Source organism: Poecilia reticulata, linkage group LG12 (assembly GCF_000633615.1).
Source record: "Poecilia reticulata strain Guanapo linkage group LG12, Guppy_female_1.0+MT, whole genome shotgun sequence".
Classification (NCBI taxonomy): domain Eukaryota; kingdom Metazoa; phylum Chordata; class Actinopteri; order Cyprinodontiformes; family Poeciliidae; genus Poecilia; species Poecilia reticulata.
The window spans coordinates 6,889,144-6,899,992 of record NC_024342.1 but is presented as its reverse complement, the minus strand read 5'-3'; the positions used below and the strand labels follow the sequence as shown (position 1 = coordinate 6,899,992).

Here is a 10,849-nt window from a genome sequence, read left to right as displayed (position 1 = left end):
TTTTTTTCCATGTTTCACATCATACAAATCAATTTGCTTCTGTGGTAAGTTGGTAAAAAACAGATCACTTCTTGAAGTTTATCACTGTAAGACAATAAAATACTGTAAATCTAAATCCATTTCAACATTAGCATGTGAAAGATAAATTCAAAAACTGATTTACCATGATTTTCCCAGTTGCTGTTTTTTTTGACTTGCAGATACATTCTTAAATTTATATGACAACATTGTGATAAAGAAAAACAAACATTTACTCCGTTTTGGGGGAAAATTTTGCTTTGCTTCTGTCTATTAAGAGACAAAGATTGTTAAGCTCACATTAAGGAGTGATGAAGTCAAAAAACAAAGTCAGTGTTTATTATATTTTATGTTTATTAGTATAGGAGTAATTTCCCTTCAGCTATTGGTGACACTATTAAATTGCATTAAAAATACATCACAGAACTGGGTAGTCAGCTGAATCAATTATAATAATTTATTTGATAAACATTAGATTGCTGACTACATGCTTCAAATTGGACGTCAAAGTTATTTGACAGAATACTTTTCAAGATTAAACTACAGTATTATCAATAATTTTTTAAATCTAAGAAACGTAAACAAAAAAACAAAAAGGAATATTTACTGCCTGTTAATAATTCTTCACTGAGTCGCTTCACACACTTGAATTCAAAACGGAGCGAAATAACTTGCGATGTCAGGATTTGCCAAATAACACGCAGTAGTTGAAGTGACAGCCAAGTCGAGCATAAATTTATCTGCTACTGACATTTTAACGGGTGATTCACTTGAGCAACATCAACCCTGTGGGGGAACAGAAGTCAATGTGCAAATAAGATCCTGCTACTATCCCTGAATCGTACAATAAATCAGCCAAAACCAGATACCTACTTTCTGTTCCAACACCACTCAAATACTTTCAGGGAAAGTCCACAAATAAAGAAAAAAGTGGAAGTTATTCAATGCTACTTTCACATTTCTATTACTTAAAAGCATTCCTCTTTTAGCAGTTCAAGTGCTTTACGTCTTGGCAGTACAAGTTAGCTGAAGCTCACACAGAACAAACAACAACTGTAGAGAAAGAAACTAGCAAAAGCTGAAATAAATGACACAGGATGTACGTTGAACCTTTAGCCTTGAGTTCAAGTGATATTAATTAAGCCACCCAAGGTGTAAACACAGCTGACTATGCACTTTGAATACTTATGCAAAGTCATATCCAATCAATTTAAGTATGCATTCTCATAAGGCTCATTTGTCAAATTAAAAGTTCTTTTTCAAAAGCAGATATTATAGCTGGCTCTTCACATCTTTATATATAAAAAAGTTGTTTTTTCTGTGAGATAATTTAAAATTAAGTTGTTTTTATTAGCTGCAAGGGGAAAATCATCCCATGTAACAGAATTAAAGGCTTGAAAACGTCAGTCTATATGTAAATAATCTATGTAATGTGTATTATTTAGTAAATGGAGTTACTGCCCTAGATTGACCTCTCGATAATATCCTGTGTAACTCAACAAAACTGTAAATAACATAAGAATTGCTTTAGTGCAAGTGTGTGTGTGGTCATTTGTGATGTTTTACTAAGCTCATAAAAAAAAGAATTAAATCAAATGTTGAAAAAAAATTGCCCACATAGGTATATCAGTAACAAAGCTGAGCAAATCTTAGGTTTTCACAAATTCTTAAGTTATAGAAGAATATAAAAGGATGATTCCCTCCAAAGTCCACCAACTTTTGTGTAAAAGGATATTTTAGTTTTAGAGATGGGGCTACTCAGTGGCGCAGTTGGTMGAGCTGTTGCCTTGCAGCAAGAAGGTTTTGGGTTCGATTCCCAGCCCCGGTCTTTCTGCATGGAGTTTGCATGTTCTCCCTGTGCATGCGTGGGTTTTCTCTGGGTTCTCCGGTTTCCTCCCATAGTCCAAAAACATGACTGTAAGGTTAATTGGCCTTTCCAAGTTGTCCCTAGGCGTGTGTGTGTGTGTGTGTGTGTGTGTGTGCATGGTTGTTTGTCCTGTTTGTCTCTGTGTTGCCCTGCGACAGACTGGTGACCTGTCCAGGGTGACCCCGCCTCTCGCCCAGAACGTTAGCTGGAGACGGGCACCAGCAACCCTCCCGGCCCCACCAACCTCCTGACTACCAGTAGTTCATTTTTGTCCTCTGTAGAGGATATTTCTAAACTTGAATATCTCCCACCCCCTGCATTCTACTGAATTAATWCCTTTTGGTATCTGGAGAGGACATTTAGGGCTTTTCAATGATACCACATGTGAAGGGGTGGGACTTTTGTACATACCTTTTTCTAATTCATAAAAATGGCATTTATCAGTAATAACACATTTTTTGGGAAGAGACAAAGTAAGTGCATAAAACCTTACAAATACTGTGGGATTTAAAACAAATGGTGATTGGACAATATTTTTTTTCCTGGTAGTCAGGAGGCTAAGGGTGTAAAGAAAATGGATGGATGGATAGTTTTAGAGATCAGTAAACTACCAGGAGGTGGTCAAAATGTTCATTTCTGCCATATATTTTAATATAGGAGTCAATATGAGTAGCTCACCAAGATTAAGCAATTGTGTTGATTTCTCTGTTTGTCATGTTTCATCTCCTAAAATGTTTTTCCTTAGCAGTGAATATTTCTGTACCTTGTTAGCTCAACATCTGTCTGAGAACATATAGAAGATATATTCATGACATCCTAACATGTTGAAAAGATGTTTGTGCTGTAATAATCGAAATCAGCACATCAGTGTAACCGTGTGGTGGACTGTGTTACAATCATTTCTTACTGTGATACTTTAGAATCACATTATTACTGTTGACTAGACTGCTACTGAGAAGTAATTGCAAGAATTCAGTTGCCCAAATACATACCGCTAACTCACTATCCATTTAGGTAGTTTGTTTAATACAGTTAGCAATTATAGTGCTTTTATGCAACCTACATGTGCAGCCCAACAGCAAATCTCTTGAAATAAAGTCAATAAATAAAACTACTTTGTAAGGATTGTCCCAGCAGCCACCCCAACAGAAAATTCCCTGGTCACAAAAGGTGTCCCACCAACCCTGCTGAAGACCTCCATCAACTGTGAACTAAGGATATCCATCAACTGATGACGGGAAGCAAGGCAGCATGAGAGCCCACTCCACCACAGAAACCACTAGTGAGAGGGATAGCAGCTGGGTAGCAAGGGGACCACACTGAAAACTGCTCTTTATTGCACGGAAAACACCCACAGCATTCTCATACCCAACCCACAGACACTGCCTGGCATCAAGCACCCACTAAGCCCTCAAAGCAGCCCTCCTGGACAGCATACTTGGGTTGAAGTGGTTAAGGGACATGCCCAAGTGTGTCCCACCTGACAAGAGAGATTCTCTGTCTGTTGATGAGAACCTGGGCAGAATAAAGGCCAACCTTTATTGGCACAGTAGCTAAGGTTGGCCGCAGGGAAGGAGTACAAAATATGAGTGGCCAGTGGACAGCCCTGACGACCTTCCTCAGCTGCAGTGGAAAGACCCACAGAGTGAACAAGAGTTGGGAACCTAGGCAAACCTCCCAAGAAAGGCCAGGCCAGGTCTGATTAGCTCAACTGTCAAAAAGTTTGTTCTCGTTCTTCAACTTCCCCAAACACGAAATTTCTAGAGACTTGCTATCTCTGAACAGCTTAATCGATGTCCCACGGCTTAAACTCTAGCTGTGACCAGGGCTTGATTACTGAGGACCTCACTAAGCATACCGACAATAGCAACAAGAAGAGGTGTGTGTGTCATGCACAAACCTAATTGGTCAAAACAAGAACATCCTTATAAAAACACAAAGCCATTGTATCTAAGGAAAACTGCTTTGTGTCATCACGTGTTTTTATATAATTGGGTACAGAAAAGTTGTATATTATACACCATATTTACATGTAGTATGAAACTTTTATGCCTTCATGGTCTTCCATTACTCACTGTTTCCTTAAAGTTTGCATGTGTTTTATCCCTTGATTTCCTGCTTTTCACCATGATTTTGGACTTTAGCAATTTAATTACTTAGCCTTCAGCATTTAAGTCACATCTTGTAGGATGTGCTCAAAGATTTTTTGTTTTCATCCTAAACTAAACAAAAGATTGACTTCTGTCCATAGTCAATGGTTTGTTCCGTCAGAAAGATCCCTTAAATCCTGCTTAAACACATAACCGGTGTGCAGTAAAACTCCAGTTCAGTCCCTCGTTGCAACAAGACAAAATGAAGCTTCCCGGAGAAAAACAAAATCCCGCTGACTAGGCAAACCATGTCCTACTATATATGTCCTCTCATTACAACTTCAACTAATTTCATCACCTAATAAATTTAAAATAGAGTGCATATGACTACAGTAAAGTTTCATGACTGACCAGAAACCATTGTTTCTTCCCACTTTGAAAAAAAGTGCTTACACTCAGTTTTCTGCAACCAAAGTTGTGGCTAGGCTCTGGCTGGAGAAGGGGGAATAGGGTTGGAAAGGATGAGTCATACATTGCTTTCCATGCTCAATGATTATAATACCCATTACAGAGAAAAGCACTGTTTTACAGCTAAAGTGAATGCAGAGCTTGTAAGTCTGGACCAGATGCAGAGTTTCACGCTGCCGTGCACAACGTACAGCAACAAAGCATACTGATAAATCCCAAACGCAAGTGTTTGGGGTTGCATCACATCCCCAAAACCTTAATTTGGAGAAGAGACGCACATAGGGAGAAAAACAAATCAGAAAAATTTCTGAAAACCAAGCGCTCTGCACCATGACAACTTTAAAACAACAGATAAATGCTTAGTCTAAATGAGACTTGAAGATAATCAGCGACAGAACATGCATGGCAAATAATACGCTGATTGTGTCGAACAAAGGATCTTCACCGGGTCAAAAATCTGTCCTGCATATTTTGCTGTATTTGCCCTGTTATCATGCATTAAAGCTGATTTACAGTGTCTCTTATCCACAAAGTCTGCATTTACAGACTTGAAGTGGCACATGCACTTACAGGGTCACTGCCTCTCCATGCAGCCCCAGATTCCTTCCTCTGCACCAAGGCAATAGGCACACAGAAGAAGCCACTTTCTCTCATGGCCGCATATTTGATATTGTCGGACATGACCTCAGGAGAGCTAAAAGACACCGTGTAAGAACCAGCAGACCCAAATTCCACCAAATGAGTCTGAGTTGGATAAGAGAAGGTGGTTAAACTGGATGAAAGATGACTCTCTAAACCTGATCCTTAATCCAGCTTTCAATAAGTTGTACTCTAATAAGGTAAGAGACATTAATCAGCATCATTTCATAAATCCAGATGAGCCCAGTTTGGCAACACGCTCCAGGAAAACCACCTGCTATCATTGCACATAAAACGCCAAGAAGCCCTATGAGCTCATCTTGCCGGCATTGGGTCACTTCTCTGAACTTCGCTATTTACTAGCTTCATCAAAAAGCCAAAGCCAAAGGGCAGAAATGACCAATACATAAAATATCCTTTTGAAGAAGAGTTGTCCAGACACAGGGCAACTCTAGATGAAAACCAGCTGCAGTAGACCTTTAACCCTGCCATAAAGTCAGCCCACATCAACAAAAAGAACCTTTTAATGACCCTGGTTGTAACGAGTACAAAACTAGGTAAATAAAAGGCATATGCTGCTATTATACTCCTAAACCCCTCTATAACTGTGTCACTGTTATTTGATTAGAAATTATTTCTAAAACCAACACACAATGGCGTATTTTCTCTTGAAAGAAAACGCAACTGAGTTTTTCTTTTTTTTGTTTTTTCATGGTTCCTCTGTTCCACCAAGAATGGGAGGAAAACATCTGGAAGACATTACTTTGGCTTTTTGGAGGGCTTAGCAGACAGCACAATGGAACTTATCGAATCCAGATGGGGAGGCGCTCAGAGAAACAGCAAGGTCTTCTGTTTATCCCTTTTAAACTTGCATTAGGCTTAAACACATATAAGTTCATCACATTAATTCCCACTTCCTGAAAATATATTGTTGACGTTGCCCAAACACAACTGCTCTTCGACTGCTGCCATATGTCACCTACGGGTTTTGCTAACATATGGCTTTGTTTTCATTTGCGCAAGGTATTCAAAGAATGTTTTTTCAGTATTTCTAATGACTGGGTTCTGTTCCTGTGTGAATTTCCAGCTGTGGAAAAAAAAAAAACCGTTGAAAGTGAAATTTGATTAATCAATTGAATCAAATTTAGAGAAAGTCAGAAACAAACCATTTCCATGAGGTTTTCTTATAAATAAAACCTGTGGTAGATGGAAATAAATGAATTAATATCCAAAGAAAACATTGCTGCTTGCATGCAATCTAAAAACATGATCTTGCTACAACCTGGACACGCTCATTGAATTCTGAATCTAAGGCAAATAATAGTTTGCCTTAGATTGAAGTTGGAAAATAGACTTCAAAGTTCCTCAACATCCCACTGTGCAGCTTCTTTTCATTAAATGAAACCTCACTTTTCGTCTTAGTCTCACTTCCTCCAGCACAGCCAAAAGGGAATCTATTGAAACAAGCACAAAAAAAACTACTCCATAGAGAAAGAATCCCCCTTCTTTTGATGATAAAATGCTAAACTTGACAAACATGAAAGATCTAGCAATCACTTTTGAACTCTGACCTTTCTTCTCCTTCTTTGTCTCAGTGACTTGCAGGCCTGGTGTTATACCTTTTACTAAGTCTTAAAGTTTCCTTTCTAACAGTAAAACAAAATGGCGTTCCAAATGAGCCGTGAACTTTCACTAGCATAGCCTGATTAGCTTTCAGTGGGATGATTATCTGGGTATTTTGTTCCCATCAACAGGAGTATGAAAAACTCAACATACATTATGTTGACACACTGTATGTAAACAGTCTGCACATTGCTAGCAAATCTCTCTATAGCTTGATTTAATAGCTTATTTTGTTGTCAGAACACCAGCAGAAACTAGCTAATGATAAAGACCAGAAGGACCACAACAAATACCATTTTGTTTTTACTTTCTTTACTTTTACAAATATCTGGTTTTATGTAAAAAAAAAAAAAATGCTTAAGTCTGTTAGCACAGTGGGCTAACCTCATAAATAATTTTTTTCTCAACAATAAATATTTCCTTGAAAACGAAAACTTTCTGTCTACACAACATAGAATTGTAGAATGAAACAGGTGAAAAGACGTGAACGTGCATATGTTTATTGAAGTCTAAATGTGGTTGAAAAGTCATTTAGGCTGCTGGGCTGCAATGAGTAAATGTTTGGCCAGTATCAAAAACGCAAGAAGACTGTGAAAACTGAACTTTCCTTATTAAACTCAGTTTAGTTGCTGTCGGATAAAGGTGATCTATTTACATTGCAATTCAGTAAGATGTTTTAAGTAATGATAAATTACAACCTAGTGAGCTTTATCCTGTGTAAAAAGATGATTTTGACAACACCTATTTCTTATTTTAAGTGATATAGCTAAATGGCAGCCCATATGAAAATGTATGCTAAGCTATATTACACAATAATATAAAAAGATAAAGTTCTATACAGTGATGTTAGATCAAGATCAAGAGGCTATCGTTAGCTTAGCAAGTCCTGTTTTGAATTCTGTGTAAAAATCAAATTGAAAATCAAACCTCAGTGCTCTAATGACAGTGTGTTCTTGTTAAGAAAACATCTCTCTTATTAAGTGAATCGATTCGCCTTCTATGTATTTCGTTCTGTTTCAGGTCAAAGCAGACTAAAGCAAGAGGTCACCAGTCCAGCAGAGGTCCCATACTCTCATTCCTTCCATAAAACCAAGCATTTAACTTTAAAATCTAAGTTAATTACATGGGCAGAGAGGACATGCTAACTCCCATAGCTGTGTGCGAAACACTGTTAACCAACATCGATCGCCACTTTGTTGTTTTTAATTAAAGTGCTGTAATAATGCAAGTAACTTCTCATTCAGGCATGGAATTGTGATCATTATGGAATGGATATAATAAAAACATGTTGTGTTTCAACATGTTTATTGCAAATGTCAACATACTCAAGCAGTCATAGCAATAGCTGTGCCTCTTGCAATGCTTTTATTGTATATCTGTGCAAGCCTTTCAAAGGAACTGCACTAAAACTAAGCCTTGGGAGGTAGGAGGCTGTTAATTATGAGCAAAAAAAGACTACTACAGCTGAATAATAGGAAAGTTAAACCTTTCTTGACTTGGGGGTGAAACGTTACGTGTCACAGTGTTTTAAGATTACCAATGCTGTACTTTGCGATGACAAAGAGCACGATAGTAAAACTGAAAAACGTTGACGGAGGAGATAATTAGTTTACACAGGCTTTTCATGTACCTGCTATGTTACTACCACTCAATCATCGAGTCTTTACTGGCACATGTCAGCTTCAAGTTTCAAGAAGCAAATCAGTGCCCTGAGGATCCTTTACATGAGTGATGTAAGTTTTGATAGACTTTTTTTTTTTATTCAGCCTGCAGCATCAGCATTAAGCTCCATCTCCTCTTTGATCCTCTAAAAGCAATAGCAATTCAAATATTCTGAAATAGCCAATGACAGATCCAAAAATTACACAGATATATGGTTTGGACAAGCAACAAGGAACTGAAGAGACAATCATAGCTACTTCACATGTTTATGAGCTAAAAAGGACAAACAATCTTTTTCTCTGCTGTAAACGGACACCAAAGTGGTGATTATGACTACAAATTCACAAGCTCAGCACAATCTCGGACACTTCCTGTGTACGACATACAGAAGAAGCCACCTGTTCAGCTCAAAGACTGGTGTCGGAACATCGCAGCAGACCACCAGCAATGTCAGGCTGTCTTAAGGTTGCTAATAATACTTAAAGGCCAGACCCAAGCCTGACTTCTTGACCTCCAAGAGACAAGAAAACCTCTTAAATGTCACCTTCCATATAACGGTGCATCAAGGATTTGAGCTCTAAGTCATATCTGAATGAAATGCTGACATTATGCATTTGTGGACTCGGTTACACAACCATCACTGACAGAAAAGAGGGGACCCCAGCATTTTAAGAGCCGTGTCCCCTGGCGTCGGAGCCCTTCAAACCACTCCACCCTACCACTTCAGAGGAGCTTCAGCCCCTCCCATCTTCTGAAAACTGTACCCATCCTTCCCATCGATTTAGGGAGAAGAAGAAAAAACTGGAGCAGCAAACGCCTCACTGAAGTTTCTTGAAGTACACCGCAGAACTTAGTTTTGCAAAAAGGCTCGCAAAAATACGAAGCATTCGAAAAGTGCCCCCCGCCCCCAAGAAATGATTAGGATTGTAAATAACTGAAAACCTGCAGAAAGTTTTAAAAGGGATGGCAAGAGGGTGACCACTGATAAGGATGATGGAATGGCACACAAAAATTAAGTCATGGCAGGACATAAGGTGTTTTAGCATGCTTATGTATTTACAGTAGTGAGTGGGGGTTAGTCGAAAGTGGTACACTGTAAAACAAAAAGTTATATATGCACAAATTTATTCACTTGCAATAAGTACATTTTACAACTAGTAAAAGCTTGTTCTATCGTGTCTTTAATTAGTGTTTGTAAAAAAAAAAATAAAAAAAACATTATGGGTATGCAAGGGACTGGCAAATATGTAATGGCAACCATTGCCCCCTTTGGTCCACCCTTGGTGGCGCCACTGCAATGAGCAACAACAAAATCATCATTAGCGCCTTCCTAATAGAAAAAAAAAAGAACTTTTCCAAAAATTGCAAAAACGTTCCACACTTTTAAAAGTCCCCCTAAAGTTCCTGACCCTGCAAGCTGAATAAGTTAAGGCACTAATAGAGGAGGAGGGGCGCTCATCAGTGACCCACTGAGGGGAAAACTTTTTTCCAAAGTGGATCCCAAACGCATCTGCTGCATCTTACCTGAACTTGCACGCGACGTGACAAAAAGCAGAATCACCGCTAAAGTGATCTGGGCGTCCCTTATTCTCCGTTTATCTTTCCATCTTATATGGGTATCCATGACCGCCTTGCGCCGTCCACGGCAAGTGGATTCACTTCTCAACTAAGAGCAACTTAATTAGACTTGCTATAACTTCTGGTCAGGACGAGAGAAGAAAAAAAAAAAAAAAAGCAAAACAAAAAAAAAAAAGTAGAAGTCCAAAGAAGTCCCAGAGAAAGAGAGAAAAAAGGGGGAGGGGGGGCGTATCGGTACGTCTCAAGCAGCCATAAGGGGGTTTTGTAAGTGTGGGTTCCTCCAGCTGGTTGACGGGTGAGCTCCGTCTCTCTCTCTCCCCGCACTGCTCCTCTCCTCTCTGCTCTTCTGAACTGTCCCGCACCGCTGCGCCTGGGAGCTCAAGTGTTGCCCCCTTGTTTCAGCCGCGTCACGCAGAGTCCCGTCAAAGTCAGAGGGGGGCAATGCTGATGGGGTTGTGGGGTGGGGAAACTACCAGCCCCTCCGCCCGGCCTGTCACTCACGTCCCGGACAGCAGACCCGGACAAATCAGAGGAGTCCGCTCATTACAGCCGGCCCCTGTTATTGGCCGGGGGAGGGAGGAAAAGTTGAAGGGAAAACTTTCACGCCTCCAACTCCCGACATACTGGATTCTTTTTTTCCTTCTTCTTCTTCTTTTTCCCTTTTTTCATTGCCTGAGGGAAAGATTAAAGCGCGAAATCCAAACTGCATTTCAGACTGACGAAAGCCTAAATGGGATGGAATTTAATCTTAATTTTGCTGTCAGTCTGAATGTTCGGTGTGAATATCGGGGACTCGGTGACAGGTGAGCTTGAAGTTGAGCATATGGCTCACAGCCCAGGGCGCCATTCTATGAGCCCAGAGGGGGTGGACATACATTTACCTTTTTCTCTTTTTCTGTTGTAA

At 39.5% G+C, this 10,849-nt stretch overlaps 1 protein-coding gene across 3 annotated transcripts in view; it reads right to left on the bottom strand.

The window, feature by feature from the left end:
* col5a1 (procollagen, type V, alpha 1) overlaps positions 1 to 10,383 on the bottom strand; it is a 104,339-nt gene extending 93,956 nt beyond the window's left edge. For 2 of the 3 annotated variants that reach the window (XM_008423596.2, XM_008423598.2), the window contains exon 1: positions 9,892 to 10,382. In XM_008423596.2, the coding sequence (XP_008421818.1) occupies positions 9,892 to 9,991 (100 nt within the window). In that variant the 5' untranslated portion in view covers positions 9,992 to 10,382. Of the gene's footprint in view, positions 1 to 9,891 lie in introns of all 3 variants that reach the window. The other variant, XM_008423597.2, reaches the window with a different exon arrangement.
* Positions 10,384 to 10,849: the final 466 nt, after the last annotated feature.